The sequence below is a fragment of the Schistocerca americana genome, chromosome 3 (assembly GCF_021461395.2).
Source record: "Schistocerca americana isolate TAMUIC-IGC-003095 chromosome 3, iqSchAmer2.1, whole genome shotgun sequence".
Lineage (NCBI taxonomy): Eukaryota > Metazoa > Arthropoda > Insecta > Orthoptera > Acrididae > Schistocerca > Schistocerca americana.
Window position 1 is genome coordinate 349,714,167 of NC_060121.1, and position 18,288 is coordinate 349,732,454.

Below are 18,288 nucleotides of genomic sequence, written 5' to 3' on the forward strand. Positions count from 1 at the left end.
TCCATGCTACTCTGTCCTGTGCAAGCTTCTTCATCTTCGAGTACCTACTGCAACCTACATCCTTCTGAATTTGCTTAGTGTATTCATCTCTTGGTCTCCCTCTACGATTTTTACCCTCCACGCTGCCCTCCAATGCTAAATTTGTGATCCCTTGATGCCTCAAAACGTGTCCTACCAACCGATCCCTTCTTCTAGTCAAGCTGTGCCACAAACTTCTCTTCTCCCCAATCCTATTCAATACCTCCTCATTAGTTACGTGATCTACCCACCTTATCTTCAGCATTCTTCTGTAGCACCACATTTCGAAGGCTTCTATTCTCTTCTTGTCCAAGCTAGTTATCGTCCATGTTTCACTTCCATACATGGCTACACTCCATAAAAATACTTTCAGAAACGACTTCCTGACACTTAAATCTATACTCGATGTTAACAAATTTCTCTTCTTCAGAAATTCTTTTCTTGCCATAGCCAGTGTACATTTTACATCCTCTCTACTTCGACCATCATCAGTTATTTTACTCCCCAAATAGAAAAAGTCATCTACTACTTTAAGTGTCTCATTTCCTAATCTAATTCCCTCAGCATCACCCGATTTAATTTGACTACATTCCATTATCCTCGTTTTGCTTTTGTTGATGTTCATCTTATATCCTCCTTTCAAGACACTGTCCATTCCGTTCAACTGCTCTTTCAAGTCCTTTGCTGCCACTGACAGAATTAGTCATCGGCGAACCTCAAAGTTTTTACTTCTTCTCCATGAATTTTAATACCTACTCCGAATTTTTCTTTTGTTTCCTTTACTGCTTGCTCAATATACAGATTGAATAACATCGGGGGAGGCTACAACCCTGTCTCACTCCTTTCCCAACCACTGCTTCCCTTTCATGCCCCTCGACTCTTTATAACTGCCATCTGGTTTCTGTACAAATTGATAAATGCTGCGCAGACATGGCAGCGGTTCATTGATTCCATTTTGCTACCTTTGCCATTTACTTACACTTACTTACGTGATAAACTGATCTTTTCCTCCTCTGCTGAGAAGCATCAAGTTCATCTTGATCAACCATGATAAATCTCAACTTTGTTCCACATCTGTTACATTACTAGGCCATACTGTCTTTGCCAACAGCCTCTGACTGACGATTTCTCGTGTCGAAACCATACTTGATCTCCCTCTTCCTGAAGATTACGCTCATCTCTGTCGTTTCCTGGCTATGGCAAACTTTTACCGCCACCATATTTCTCAGGCTGCCTCACTGACACACTCTCCAGCAAAAACACCACAGAAACAGAAGTTAGACTGGACCAAACCCATGATCAACGCTTTTGGTAACCTTAAAACTGCCCTCGCCAAAGCCATTACACTCGCCCACCCTGAACCTGAGGCTCGTGTTTGGATCAGGAATGATGCCAGTGACTCAGCTGTGGGTGCTGTTTTACAGCAGCACATCGCCAACTCGAGCCAACTGCTCCACTTCTTTTCAAAGAAACTGACTAAGAGCCAGTGTAAGTAGTTAGCTTTTGATCATGTGCTTCTCACTGTGTACGAGGCAATTAAACACTTCTGTAGTGACCTTTCACGATATACTCAGACCAGAAGCCTCTTGTGGACGCTATTCGTAACCCAGCTAAGGAGCTCTCGCTGAGGTGTTTATGCCATATGGACTACATCTGTCAGCACTCTTCCAATGCATGCTATATCAGCGGTGCACAGAATGTTGTGGCACTGGCCGGAGTGGCCGAGCAGTTCTTGGCACTACAGTCTGGAACTGTGCGACCGCTACGCTCGCAGTTTCGAATCCTGCCTTGGACATAGATGTGTGTGATGTTCTTAGGTTAGTTAGGTTTCAGTAGTTCTAAGTTCTAGGGGACTGATGACCTCCGAAGTTAAGTCCCATAGTGCTCAGAGCCATTTGAAGAATGTTGTGGCAGACTACTGCTTGGCCCACCCAGGAACGTGAGCCATTACTAGGCTGGTTACTGAGCACTTCATCTGGCCCGGTGTGAAATACATCTGCCACACTTGGACTCACGCATGTGTACCTTTCCAGCATAGCAAGGTCAGTAGACATGCTAAACCTCCATTAGGCAAGTTTGACTTTCCAAGAGGATGCCTTCAGCACATCCACATCAACACAGTTGGTCCCCTTCCTTATCTATCATCAACTGTGTAACCCGCTGGGTTGAGATGGTCCCTCTTGTCAACATCACAGCAGAGACCATCACTCGTTCTTTCATATCCACATGGGTCGCATAATTCGGTTGTCCTCTTTCCCTCACAACTAACTAGGGATGACAGTTCAAGTCCGTCCTCTTTGCATGGCTGTGCGAACTCTGCAGTGTTGCTAAATTCCACACTGCAGTCTACCATCCGCAGGCAAACAGCTGGCCGAACGGTGGCACTGCACCCTCAAGGCCGCCCTTATGTGCCAGCCGCTTATGGTCCGAGGCCCTCCCTTGGATCCTGCTGGACATCCACTCACCACATAAAGAAGACTGGAATGCATCGCTCGCTGAGATCCTATACGGCGAGCCCCTCCTACTTCCAGCAGATTTTGTGGAGGACTCACCATCAGCTGATACCATGGACCTTCTGGCTCTTGTTGAATGGGTTTGTGTGCACACCACACGCCTCTTCACTCCCCTGCCTTGCCCTCATCCCACCCTATCTGTGTTTGTCCACAAGGACCTTGCATCTTGTGAATTTGTGATGCGCGATGACTCCGTAGGAGTGGCCTTGCAACCATCTTATTTGGGGCCTCACTGAGTGTTACGTCGATGTGTGAGCATGTTCATAATTCATCTACATGGACGATCACAGACTATGTCTGTTAATCAACTGAAAGGATCGTGGTCACTCTCCGACCTGCCTTCTGATGCTTCTGAGCTACCTTCCATTGCTGCCGTCCCACCTTCCAATGCCGCCAACCTGCCCTCGACTGATGCCTTTCTGCATATGCAGCTGTTGGCCCACAGGACTCTTGCAGCACAGTTTCTGAAGTGCCTACTTCTCACGCTGGCCACTGCCTACAACCACCAACTGTCTGGCGTGGAGCACCCTAACTTTGACTCTGACCTCTTTGAGCTGCTGTTGTTCGATGTTCTCTCAGTGCACAACTTGTGTACTGCCATGTTTGTTCTTGCTTGCTTCAGTGTCTAATAAATTCATTTACAATATTTAAAGTACCGATCTACGACCTGTGATAACCACAAGTTGTTTCAAGGCAGAAGAGTCCTTAGTGTGTTTGAAGATTGATTCAAGAAGCATGCACTTCAACTTCCCATCAGTCCTATTACTGAAGAGAATGTATACAGGGTGTTACAAAAAGGTACAGCCAGACTTTCAGGAAACATTCCTCACACACAAATAAAGAAAAGATGTTATGTGGACATGTGTCCAGAAATGCTTAATTTCCACGTTAGAGCTCATTTTAGTTTTGTCAGTATGTATGTTCCTCGATTCACAGCCAGTTGGCCCAATTGAAGGAAGGTAATGTTGACTTCGGTGCTTGTGCTGACATGCGACTCATTGCTCTACAGTACTAGCATCAAGCACATCAGTACGTAGCATCAACAGGTTAGTGTTCATAACGAATGTGGTTTTGCAGTCAGTGCATTGTTTACAAATGCGGAGTTGGCAGATGCCCATTTGATGTATGGATTAGCACGGGGCAATAGTCGTGGCGCGGTACATTTGTATCGAGACAGATTTCCAGAACAAAGGTGTCCCGAAAGGAAGACGTTAGAAGCAACTGATCGGCGTCTTAGGGAGCACGGAACATTCCAGCCGATGACTCGCGACTGAGGAAGACCTAGAACGACAAGGACACCTGCAATGGACAAGGCAATTCTTCTTGCAGTTGACGATAAGCCTAATGTCAGCGTCAGAGAAGTTGCTGCTGTACAAGGTAACGCTGACCACGTCACTGTATGGAGAGTGCTACGGGAGAACCAGTTGTTTCCATACCATGTACAGCGTGTGCAGGCACTATCAGCAGCTGATTGGTCTCCACGGGTACACTTCTGCGAATGGCTCATCCAACAATGTGTCAATCCTCATTTCAGTGCAAATGTTCTCTTTATGGATGAGGCTTCATTCCAACGAGATCAAATTGTAGATTTTCACAATCAACATGTGTGGGCTGACGAGAATCTGCACGCAACTGTGCAATCACGCCATCAACACAGATTTTCTGTGAGCGTTTGGGCAGGCATTGTTGGTGATGTCTTGATAAGGCCCCATGTTCTTCCACCTAGGCTCAATGGAGCAAGTTATCGTGATTTCATGTGGGATACTCTACCTGTGCTGCTAGAACATGTGCCTTTGCAAGTACAACACAACATGTGGTTCATGCACGATGGAGCTCCTGCACATTTCAGTCGAAGTGTTCATACGCTTCTCAACAACAGATTCGGTGACCGATGGATTGGTAGAGGCGGACCAATTCCATGGCCTCCACGCTCTCCTGACCTCAACCCTCTTGACTTTCATTTATGGGGGCATTTGAAATCGCTTGTCTACGCAACCCCGGTACCAAATGTAGAGACTCTTCGTGCTCGTATTGTGGACGGCTGTGATACAATACGCCATTCTCCAGAGCTGCACCAGCGCATCAGGGATTCCATGCGACGGAGGGTGGATGCATGTATCCTCGCTAACGGAGGACATTTTGAACATTTCTTGTAACAAAGTGTTTGAAGTCACGCTGGTACGTTCTGTTGCTGTGTGTTTCCATTCCATGGTTAATGTGATTTGAAGAGAAGTAATAAAATGAGCTCTAACATGGAAAGTAAGCGTTTCCGGACACATGTCCACATAACATATTTTCTTTCTTTGTTTGTGAGGAATGTTTCCTGAAAGTTTGGCCGTACCTTTTTGTAACACCCTGTATATATCAAATTTAATTAACATTGGATGCCTAGGTGAAAAGATATGCATCTGCAATGTTGGCCAAAATTTTCTAAGTGCAAATTTTAGGCTGTTTTTGGGAGGCAATATCTCAACTGCGTCTTGTTCAATCCTTTTTTCTTGCCACAGCTGAAAAGTGCATGCTTTAAGCTTTCAGAGCTATATTGTTCAATTTTTGGATCTTGCATATTGATGAGTACGAATACATATCAAATGTGGGGAAAATGGATTATCAATAAATACAAAAAATTAATATAATATGAAGCTGTAAATCAAAAAATGTATAATTGTAGTGTCTTTTAATAGTATAAGATTTGCTGGTTGTTTAGGGACTGTAACTATGCTAATAAGAAGTGTTTATACATTATTTTACAGTATAGAATATAAATATAATAAAGCATCAGAAAATGCCCTTAAGATTATAAAATCCAGAAGATCATAATGGAATGCTATGTTGCTTTAGAATGTTGTAGCCCTACACTGCATGGTGGTGCATATATGCATTGTCACTCAGTTTCCATCGGCATTATAAAACAGGAATAGTTTTTTTAGGTTCTAGCCACATAGCAGTGATACATTGCTTAATCACCAGTTTCAATTATTGCTTTTATTATCAGTAATTTTCACAGTGCCAGTCTTCTGTGCAGAGTGATGTTTGGTGTTGACATTGTACAATCTTAGTGTTGAGTACCGAGTGTTTGAATGATCAGTAATCATTGTTGTAGCTTAAGGTAAGCACTAAAACAGTATGTTTTGATGGCCTAATTTGTATATTTTACATCATCTCACCAGGATAAGCCCATCCACTGAAGACATGGATGTTGTTGATGCTTGCTTTGTTGTTAATACTTCATTATCATCACTTGGAGACTCACCATTAGAGCTGCAACGGATCAGCAAAAGGGATTCAGTGGGATACATAAAGCACAAAGTTCTGAAGGCCCAAGGCAGCATTACTAAGGTAACTGCCACAGCTGCTGGTGAGAGCCAAGTAGATAATTCTCGAGTACAAGTGGAAGAGTGCAAAAAACGTTTTTCCCTCACGCGATCCCTGAGTGGAACAGAGGAGGGGGTGGGGGGAATGTTACTTTGGCGCAAACTGTGCCCTCTGCTAGACACCGCTTGGTGGCTAGCGGACTATAGAAAAAACTGCTAAAGAATTTGCTGTTTCGACTAAAATGCTGAAGATGTCTAGGAAACTAAATATGGAAGTTCGGATTTTGGCAACACCTGCAAACCAAAAAGGGGAAAAGCTCAATGATGAAGAAAAACAAAATGTCCTCACTTTGTTTAGAGAAGATGAGTTTTCTCATTTATGCGCATGCTATAAGGATTGTGTTTCAGTGAGAATAAACAGGAAAAAGATGCCCTTCATCCTTTGTAACCTGAAAGAAATGTTCATTGCTTCTTGTAAGCAATATGGAAATCAACTGAGCTTCCCAAAATTTTGTGAGCTCAGGCCGAAATGGTGTACTACAGTTGGTGCTTCTGGATCACATTCAGTATGTTTAAGCCAAGATGACTACAATGCTTTGAGAAGAAAATATATGCAGTTTGAAATACAAAGATTGTATACTGCAACATTGTGACAAATGTCCAGGAAAAATACAACTAGAAGCTTTTCTTAAAGATGCTTTTAAAGATTATGACCCTGAGGGAACAATGTAATACAAGCAATGTGTCCATACTGGCAGACACACATTGGAGGAGACCACTTATAGAACACTTGAGTTATCCACGTTCTCAAGTGCTTGGGAGATCCCACAACGTTGGATTAGAGTAACCAAAGAAATTCAAAGGTGTGCTGCTGCATTTGTTACCTGCTGGTTCAATCAATGTGGAAATGCTTCTTGAATTCAAACAGGAATCCCTTAAAGGAATACAACATTCTTTTCACGAAGCACTACTGAGAGACTTGGAGAAATGCACAATACATATCATGCTGTCTTGCTATACAATTTATTTACTGCTGGTTTTGATTATGGACATCACTCCTGACTTTCTGCTTGGTTAAGCCTGGATTACAGTGATAAATATAAATTATCTTACTTTTTAAGTCGGCAATGGTGTATGACATATGAAGTTGGTACAATAGATATTTTTTCACTGTGAAGGTGGTCCACAGTTAAAACCAGTAGTTGGGTTGGGTTGATTTGGGGAGGAGACCAAACAGCGAGGTCATCGATCTCATCAGATTAGGGAAGAATGGGGAAGGAAGTCGGCCGTACCCTTTCAGAGGAACCATCCCGGCATTTACCTGAAGCGATTTAGGGAAACCACGGAAAACATAAATCAGGATGGCTGGACGCGGGATTGAACCGTCGTCCTCCCAAATGCGAGAAAACCAGTAGTTAATAAATGTACTGTGTGTGTGTGTTTTTATTCATGCATTTTTCCAAGTATATCGATAACAGTTGCCTCAAAAAAAGATTTTGAACTATTGAGGAAATTTAGAGACCCTGCATTTGCAGCTGACTACAGAATTATTCTACTGTTGCCTACATAAAGAAGGACCATGAAGAGAAAATAAGGCTACTATGGAGATAAATCGACAGTCATTTTTCCTTCGCTCCATTTGCGAGTGGAACAGGAAAGGGAATAAGTAGCCATACGGTGACTTGTGGATTATGTATGTAGTTGTAGATAGACAAAGGATGTCACAGCGTGGAGGATATCCTAGCCTCAAGGACTGACCATTGGATGACACCACTAGCAATATGGGAACATTACTAAAACAAAAACTGAAAAATAACACGACCTCCATGGAAACAGAGGAATTAAGTGGAACTGTTCGTTCTGCCTTCAAATACATAAAACAAACCTGAAAATACCATGTTGTTGTTGTTGTTGTGGTCTTCAGTCCTGAGACTGGTTTGATGCAGCTCTCCATGCTACTCTATCCTGTGCAAGCTTTTTCATCTCCCAGTACCTACTGCAACCTACATCCTTCTGAATCTGCTTAGTGTATTCATCTCTTGGTCTCCCTCTACGATTTTTACCCTCCACGCTGCCCTCCAATACTAAATTGGTGATCCCTTGATGCCTCAGAACATGTCCTACCAACCGATCCCTTCTTCTGGTCAAGTTGTGCCACAAACTTCTCTTCTCCCCAATCCTATTCAATACTTCCTCATTAGTTATGTGATCTACCCATCTAATCTTCAGCATTCTTCTGTAGCACCACATTTCGAAAGCTTCTATTCTCTTCTTGTCCAAATTATTTATCGTCCATGTTTCACTTCCATACATGGCTACACTCCATACGAATACTTTCAGAAATGACTTCCTGACACTTAAATCAATACTGGATGTTAACAAATTTCTCTTCTTCAGAAACGCTTTCCTTGCCATTGCCAGCCTACATTTTATATCCTCTCTACTTCGACCATCATCAGTTATTTTGCTCCCCAAATAGCAAAACTCCTTTACTACTTTAAGTGCCTCATTTCCTAATCTAATTCCCTCAGCATCACCCGACTTAATTAGACTACATTCCATTATCCTTGTTTTGCTTTTGTTGATGTTCATCTTATATCCTCCTTTCAAGACACTGTCCATTCCATTCAACTGCTCTTCCAAGTCCTTTGCTGTCTCTGACAGAATTACAATGTCATCGGCGAACCTCAAAGTTTTTATTTCTTCTCCATGAATTTTAATACCTACCCCGAATTTTTCTTTTGTTTCCTTTACTGCTTGCTCAATATACAGATTGAACAACATCGGGGAGAGGCTACAACCCTGTCTTACTCCCTTCCCAACCACTGCTTCCCTTTCATGTCCCTCGACTCTTATAACTGCCATCTGGTTTCTGTACAAATTGTAAATAGCCTTTCGCTCCCTGTATTTTACCCCTGCCACCTTCAGAATTTGAAAGAGAGTATTCCAGTCAACATTGTCAAAAGCTTTCTCTAAGTCTACAAATGCTAGAAACGTAGGTTTGCCTTTCCTTAATCTTTCTTCTAAGATAAGTCGTAAGGTCAGTATTGCCTCACGTGTTCCAGTGTTTCTACGGAATCCAAACTGATCTTCCCCGAGGTTGGCTTCTACTAGTTTTTCCATTCGTCTGTAAAGAATTCGTGTTAGTATTTTGCAGCTGTGACTTATTAAGCTGATAGTTCGGTAATTTTCACATCTGTCAACACCTGCTTTCTTCGGGATTGGAATTATTATATTCTTCTTGAAGTCTGAGGGTATTTCGCCTGTTTCATACATCTTGCTCACCAGATGGTAGAGTTTTGTCAGGACTGGCTCTCCCACGGCCGTCAGTAGTTCCAATGGAATATTGTCTACTCCGGGGGCCTTGTTTCGACTCAGGTCTTTCAGTGCTCTGTCAAACTCTTCACGCAGTATCGTATCTCCCATTTCATCTTCATCTACATCCTCTTCCATTTCCATAATATTGTCCTCAAGTACATCGGCCTTGTATAGACCCTCTATATACTCCTTCCACCTTTCTGCTTTCCCTTCTTTGCTTAGAACTGGGTTTCCATCTGAGCTCTTGATATTCATACAAGTCGTTCTCTTATCTCCAAAGGTCTCTTTAATTTTCCTGTAGGCGGTATCTATCTTACCCCTAGTGAGATAGGCCTCTACATCCTTACATTTGTCCTCTAGCCATCCCTGCTTAGCCATTTTGCACTTCCTGTCGATCTCATTTTTGAGACGTTTGTATTCCTTTTTGCCTGTAACTATGAAATGCAGCAAAAAAAATTTTCATGGCACATACACTGTCTTCAACAACTTACAGCCAAACTTCCCCTGCCTCTTAGGCCTCAAGCCACACTACAGATCAGTCTGTGACAAAGTACTAGATTTAAAACAATAGCTTGTAGTCATCACATATTTGGAGGACACCATCTGTGCAACTCTTCAGATGCCATTGGCTCGAACTCTTCACTGAAATAAACCCACCTGCCCAGAAAAAAATCAACAACATGAACTTAATTTCTCAAAATTGGTCCATTAAAGGCCACGGAAGAAATATGTGCTTCAGGAAAAAGCCAAAATGTACAGGAAAAGGCTATAAAACTTTTGGCAAGGCAAAGACGTATTTTTCGATGGCAGTAGATGCAGTAAACACTTAGAAGTGCTTAAGTGGGGCTACTTCTTACTGAGCAATTACAATGAATGGTTTCAAAATTTTGTGAATTACATTCCCAATGATGGGACTATGTGCAGCAGGTTAACACTACATTTTAACATATGCACATACCAAATTTGTACAATAATTGAAATGACACCAAAATGGATTTATATACATATTTTGATGAAGAGTTCAAAACACACTATTTCAGCGGTTAGCAATTATGAAAACAGATGTTATTTTCAAAATACATAGAGTCAAAGACGAGCAAAATTTGCATACGGTAATTTTAGAAGCTAATCATGATTTACTTAGTTTCTGACAGAAAAACATACAATGTTCTCATAGTCAGTCACATTTCCAGTTCCTTTTTACTCATTGTCTATAGACCACTTTGTTAAAATACTGGCAACATTTGTCACAACAAAATCCTGTAATCCGTCCAACGAGAAACAGGGCCATGTCCAATGGTTTCTGATCTTCATTTGGTCCTATTTTATTTTTGATCTGACAGATACTTCTGAAAATGAATCCAGCACTTACTGGAAATTACATATGACAGCTGATGAAAGTTCATGCAGGTACCAATTTCATAAAAACTGAAGATGGCCAAACATCTCAACATTTTCGAAAGTTGGTCATTTTAAGTCTTTATACGAAAAACCAACAGGGACAGAGGTTGGGGAGAAAGGGCGTGGGGAACTGAGCGAGCAGCTTCTCTAAAAAGTCGTTTTAATAAAGAATTTCTTACCTGTAAGTCTTTAGTGCGTGTAACCCTCAGGATTTATAGTTTCATTACGCTAAAGTGAAACGTCACATGAATTATTTATTCACATATGAACTTTCCACTGAAAACTTCTCTTGGCGCACATCGAAATTAGTATAATTACTTTATGCTACAAGTTCAGTATTTCGAAACATAAAAATTACATAAGGCTTTCCCTTGCAAGATAAAAAAAACTGCTTCCTTTCTTTGTGCTTCTATGTTCCAAGCCATTTTACGGCACTTATAATTTTCGCCGTTCCTTACTACATAGACCAACTGGTGTGGCGGGATGATACTCCAAAAACAAGTAAGCACTACCAAATTACTTACCCCACTTTTGTCGCACTGGCTTTTCTATGATGCATCGCATCTGCACAAGTCTGACGGCATAAATATGAGCAAACTGCTTCGAGAAGTCTTTCGCCTTATAGGCAAACCTGTCAGATAAATTTTTGTAATCGCATTCCTTCCGAGAATAAACATCTTCAATATGGTCATTACCCTCATGAGGTGCACACAACAGTTTCCCCACATCATCTAAATTCTTTGATGGCTCAATGATCATCCTAACAATTACAATACCCCACTCACAGTAACACTAACAACAAATCAACAATCATCTCTCGGCGCCAAACTCAAACTTACGGAGTTTAGACGTATATGAGAAGATATTACACTCTACTGTAAGCAAAGGTCATTCACAACGTCAGTTTACCCACAGTCTAACATATGTTAGACTGTGGTTTACCAGAGAGCTATGCAGGGTCTTTCACACGCTGTGAAAACTTTCATATCAATACTAGTATTTTCTCAAACCTTGTGCAGTCACCTTGCATTTGGAAACATGTTAGTAGCCCTATGATCTACTGCCTATTACATCAGTCAGAATAATTAATCAGTTAGAATAATTAATAACTCCAGGATAAACGTTGTTAAGAATAGTTTAGAACAGATGATCTGGGATGAAATTAATAAGGAACCAAATACAGATGTAAAATTTAGTCAATTGCTTTCTACATAAACCAATAGGAAAGGACATTAAACTACCACGTAAGAATCCAGGATCACTAAAGGGATTGAAGTATCTCGTGAACGCAAAATGCAATTGTATTTCCTGGAGATATCAAGCAAAGAATACGCAGTAGGTGCGCAGCAACTCACATAAAATTCAGTCAGATAGAAATCTCACATACTTCTCCTTAAGTAAAAGAAATTATATACATTCTCAAAAACGGAAGTTCATATGGATTTGATAGTGTTTATAACCGATTGCTGAAGACCTTTTCCCCAGTAATATGCAATGCACCACTAACTCAGATCAGAGAGGTCGAAATATACCATTGTTAAATCCCTTTATGAGAAAGGCAATAAAAGAGATGTCATTAACTACTGATCCTATTTTATAACTGATATCATTTTCCAAAACTTCTGAGAAGGTTATGTCTTCTAGGATAGTATCCTGTGCTCAGTAAATCGCAGTATTTGGTCAACTGAAAATGCATTTTCACAATCACCCACCAAATCTAACAAGTGATGAATAATAAAATAGCATCGGTTCATATTTTCTGTGTCCCATCTAAGACATCTGACATCGTGAATCACAATACTCTTCTGGATAAACTGAGGTTTTATGGAATTAATTATATAGACAACCATACTTAATGTCATATCTAACCAAAAATGCAGGAAAGCGTATTTGATAATTCGGCCAATATAAGCGAGAGAGATTGTTTTCTGATTCATCCTTAGATCTATAATTGTTTCTCCCACAAGAAAACTACCTTCTGTATAATATACAAGCAGAGTCAGCTCTTTTTGCAGATGGAAATGGAAATACTGTGTAGCTAAGGCCCCCTGTCAGGTAGACCGGTCGCCTGGTGCAAGTCTTTCGAGTTGACGCCACTTAGGTGACTTGCGTGTCCATGGGGATGAAATGATGATGATAAGGACAACACAACACCCAGTCATTGAGTGGAGAAAATCTCCAACCCAGCCGTGAATCGAGCCTGGGCGACGTTCTGTCGCAATGACCTCTCAGCTACCAGGTTCAAATAATTCAAATGGCTCTGAGCACTATGGGACTTAACTTCTGAGGTCAACAGTCCCCTAGAACTTAGAACTACTTAAACCTAACTAACCTAAGGACATCACACATACACCCATGCTCAAGGCAGGATTCGAATCTGCGACCTTAGTGTCGCGCAGTTCCAGACTGTAGCGTCTAGAAACACTCAGCCACCCGGACCAGCCAGCTACCAGGGGCGGACTTTTTTGCAGATGACACTAATATCATAATCAACCAAAACATACATACAGCAACGGAAGAAATGGTAAATAATGTTCTTAAAAATATAATTCAGTGCTTTTCTGTGAATGGTCTTTCTATAAATGGTTCCACTATGAATTTCAAAAGCCATAACATATTCAATTCTGTACATGTAGATGTACTACACCAATGATAAGTGTAACACATGGCAAGAAAATAATAACCTCATGAAGAAAAAAAACATTGTAAAGTGTTAGTATGTAGCAGTATTTACATGAGTGTAAAATGACTTGTTCCACAACATTACCAATACGTTTGCAAAGGATCCATGGAACATGACACTAATTAAGTAAGTAACATCAAACAATTTTTAGAGGTCCATATTGATGAAATTTAAACTGGAAGAAAGCACACTTTGTAACTCATTGCACTACTTAGTTCCTAAACATTGAATACATTGGGGACAGATAAATAAGTAAATGGATATACTTTGCATACTGTCATTCAACAATGTTATATGGAATAACGTCCTGGGGTGACTCATCTCTACACAAAGAAAGTCTTCATATAGTGAAGATCCTGAGTTGCAGATAGGAAAAACAAAAATACAGTCAGAAAATGAGCTTTCAGCCAATCAGCTTGCTACTGAGGCCAGAGACTGCAGGCATGTGTGTATGAGTTGCGTTTGTGTGTTTGTGTGTGTGTGTGTGTGTGTGTGTATGTGTGTGTGTGTGCGTGTATGTGTGTGTGTGTGTGTGTATGTGTGTGTGTGTGTGTGTGTGTGTGTGTGTGTGTGTGTGTGTGTGTAAAATCTAAATAGTTGTCTGCTTTCAGATACTTACCTTCCTCTTGTAAGAGTACTCACGAAAGAAATAAACAAGTTGTCACAGAACTTTCCAGTGTGTCTCGAAAGCAGCACAAATTAATATAATAAAGCCTAAGAAACACAAAATCACAAAATCCATTTTCATAAAATGAGTGAACAGATGCAGACAGATTCCTTCTCCAGAAACCTTGATGTTAATGTCCCATCCCATTCTGTTTCGCTTATGGCCACTGCCAATGCCATGATTTGAAATGCAGTCGCCATTTGAAATTTATACACAATTAATATAATATATAAGAAATACACTATATTATTAATGTAATTAGTAACTGATACACAATTCTATCAGCATGTTTGTAGAGTAGCCCAGTCAAGTGGTGGTTATTCCATAGTAAAATTGCGGAAGTTTCTTCTTCAATAGTTTTACAAGTCTTTTGGGTTGCAGAATCTGAATTTCAAGTTTGCTGTCTTTTAGGATGTCAGCTTCACAATGAAAAACGCAAGAAAACCAAAATGTTTGTACTTTTTTCAGCTATATCTCGAAAACTGTTCGTTTTCCGAAGACACTCACTCAATGTAAAATTAGAGCACACAAAATGTCCTGCGAACAGCACTTCTTGGATTTTATTTTCTTACAAGTGGCATCGGCATTAGAGTGTGCTGATAAGCAGCAATTTTTTGGCTCTTTTAGGGAAATGTCAAGAAACCACCTCCTACAACTCAAAAAATACTGGTATGTATGTTACCGACGAGATCCCTACACCAAGTGAGAGCACATTAAATTTACTACAAGAGACATCTGTAACATTCAGCTTCCTCATAAAGGAGGAGGGAGCAAAGCGAAAATCACGAAAAAAGAGTTATCGGCGCTATATTTTGGTTGAATTGCTGTAAAAGATGTTTTTTTGAATTAATTGATGGGAAAATTTATTTGATGAAAACATTAACAAATTGTGTTTACAACATATATACATGATGCTGAACGGAAAGGTGAATATGAACTCTGTATATAGTAATGTACATGTATCATGAAATCAGTGAATTTATAGCCTGTGATAGGGCCATCACTTGAAGAAGATTCTCCATCTGGAACAGAAAGGAGTTATTTATTGACAGAATTGAGATATAAAGGATGGAACTATACATTTAACAATAAGTACCTATACTACCGCCATGTACTCACTATTTTTACTCCATTTGGATGTTGGTGGCCCAAACAATTTTTGTCAGACACTAGATAGTCCATATGAGTGGTTTGGGCAATGGATGGTCCAGGCAAATCGTCAGGGGCTGTGGAAGGTTATGGCTTGACAGCCAAACTTTACAATTCTTTTCCCTGAATTTATTAATCTTAATATGTGGCAACAGACACTGTAAAGTTCGTGAACTAAAAGCATAAAACTTTAGGGATATCTGAACCGTATCAGGGATACCAGAGATGTAACCATTAATGTAAACTTTAAATGGACAAAGATCATAACATAAGTGATTATATAAACTACTATACAAGGGTCCTCGATCTCACTTTTTGATCTCATTGTCTGCTTCTTTTGCGCATGTGCTTTGTTAGCTCTCTCCATTCTGAATTATGCTACCTTCCATCTGACGTTAATTTAGCTGGCAGTTCAGCACAATTGTTATCTGAAGAATAAATATTTGGTCAGATTCCAGGAATAATTAACTGTATAGGAATCATATCAGAGTATGATGTTCACAGACATCTTTGTTTTCCTGTTATAACTATTAGTTAGTGGCTGTGGTGACCAAATGTAAGTTGTATGTGTCAGTTACTTCGAACATATATTGTTAAATTCACTTTTTTCATTTAGTATAGTACTGATTTCCTAACAATATTAGAAATTGTAGAATAATTAAATATGGGAGGTTTTCTTTTGGTCTGCATAATTTTAAAGCTCTTTTTCGTGTACAACCTTTCTCCACTTTACTACCACAGTTTCGTGGAGAACAGTCCTGCTCGTCTATGCTGACAGTGACATTGCCAATCTGTCCTATGTTTGCAAGATACAGCTAAAGTTTTCTGAGCCCAAAAATGTGCAGTACCAATTATTTGTGGTGTGAACTCAAGAATGTTCTGCACGGGTGCAACACTTACTACTGCTTCCCAATGTATTTATTCCTTAATGAAATTTATCGTTAAAAATATATCTTTTTTTTTTTTCAAACCAACACCTCAGTTTATGGAATCAATACCAGAAATAAGAATAACTACCAAGAACATTTAAAATCACTTAGTTTGGTTCAGAAATATGACCACTATACAGCAATACACATTTTCAATAACATGATTAATATTAAAATTCAGTTTTATCATGTAATGTGAATATTGCATACATACTTCTGCACAAATTTTGGACAATAATGTGGTCATTGTAAATAAGTGCTGCAAAACGTTTTTTTAGCTTTGACGATTCATGGCTACAATAGTGCACTGAGTATATTGCTCATTTAATATTTGGAGACAAGTTCTGTATCCTTTTAAATGTAAAAATGCCTAAGATTGTTTTTGATCGATTGTGCATCCACAAAGGCAATTTTATTTGTGATCTGTGGAAGGTACATTCAATACCTGCACTTAATATGTAAATATTTATTGCATATTTCTTTCTAATATGTTCCATATCCCAAGAGGATTTGAATCAATTGAACTGAAAAGTATATCTAATCTTAACTAATCTAATATAATCTTACCTGAAGAAGCTTCTCACAAGCTGGGGATTTCAATGTGTGAATAGGAGCGAAGCGATTTTTTGTCAATGTCCACTCTCACTGCTCTGGATCTAAGTTGTTTCTGATCCACTCTTGCACCAGGTGGAAACCTCTGAAGGGGCATTGTTGAGCTGCATATTCAGTAGGAGTTACGGAAGCACTGTCTGCTGGTGCCTTGTAGGCTGACGTAAAGTACTACTTGTATCTCAGCTTGATGAGTAACGTGGTTAGGTTTTTACCTCCATAAAGGTCAATCAGTATTTTTCACCAGCAGCTGTTATTTCCTTTACATTGGCTAAAGGATCAGTAAGTTCACTAATGTCTGTTTTGAACTACCGATTTTGGGAGAGAGTGTTGAGAAATTTAACATTGCCTTGATTGAATAATGTGGATGTAGAGTCACAACCATTCACTGTGTGGAGGAAGAGCATGTGGTTGGCAACAGTCTTCTCCACTGCACTTCCCAGATGGTAGAGGAGCTGAGTACCGTTCCCTGGCTTAAGGAAATGTACATTGAGGGAAGTATCGAGACCCATCACTATTACCGGTAGGTAAACATCTTCCCCCACAGTTGCAGCACAACTGTGAGCCAAAGCTAGAGATTCTGCCATTTGCGCTAACAGTTTGTCTGCATCATCAGATGTCTGCTTGGAGGCGATTCCATATTTGTTGCATTTTGTTACTCCTTCGTTCCACATTTACGACGAAATTTAATTGTGAAATTGGTGGTCTCTTGGTGCTGTTAAATTGTATCTCCATGGACTGTTTTCTGGTCGACATCCTCAACTGCTCCATGGACTTGATAGTCTTCCGTCTGTCCATCTGCACATCAAACGTAATTGTTGGATTTAGATAATACTTGCTTCATAAGTAATGGGTTTTTGAGTTGCAAATTTGATCAAAGATATGCCCAGTCGACCTAATGAATCACCATAGCAAAAACCCCTCATCAGTCACATGTACTGTACTGCTTAGATCTTGAGCAGAAGGGTGGAAGTTAAAAAACAAAGGGTTGGCTCTCAGTACCATAATACCACAATAAAAACCCGTTTCAGGGAGGCTTCTTCAGTTCGTATCGTGCAAATATAAGACAGGTCGCCAATGTTGGAATGGATGCAGGTGAGCAGAATTGCACAGAATTGTAGGAGCAGTGTGAGGGGTCGAGCTTCAATATCAATGACAGGTGTAATATATAAGACGAAACCAAGACGGAAGAGTCTGTTGCACTACCATTTTTCTGGCAGCTAAAGCGACAGAAGATATTCCTGATGTAATATTCCTACTAATCAATTTTTCTCCATCAAATTGTTGTTGTGGCCTTCAGTCCAAAGACCAGTTTGATGCAGTCTCCATGCTACCCCATCCTGTGCAAGCCTCTTCATCTCTGAGTAACTGCTGCAACCTACATCCTTCTGAATCTGCTTACCGTATTCATCTCTTGGTCTGCCTCTACGATTTTTACCCCCCACACTTCCCCCTCCCTCCCCCCCAGTACTAAATTGGTGGTCCCTTTATACCTCAGAATGTGTCCTACCAACCGATCCCTTCTTTTAGTCAGGTTATACCACAAATTTCTCTTCTCCCCAGTTCTGCTCAGTACCTCCTCATTAGTTATATGATCTACCCATCTAATCTTTAGCATTCTTTTGTAGCACCACATCTCAAAAGCTTCTATTCTCTTTTTGTCTGAAGTGTTTATCATCCATGTTTC

The 18,288-nt window shown here is 40.2% G+C and overlaps 1 protein-coding gene across 1 annotated transcript in view; it reads right to left on the minus strand.

The window, feature by feature from the left end:
• LOC124607041 (DNA polymerase delta subunit 2) overlaps window positions 1–11,439 on the minus strand; it is a 108,842-nt gene extending 97,403 nt beyond the window's left edge. The window contains exon 1 of the mRNA XM_047139215.1: window positions 11,089–11,439. Within this exon, the coding sequence (XP_046995171.1) occupies window positions 11,089–11,323 (235 nt within the window). The 5' untranslated portion in view covers window positions 11,324–11,439. The remainder of the gene's footprint in view (window positions 1–11,088) is intronic.
• Window positions 11,440–18,288: the final 6,849 nt, after the last annotated feature.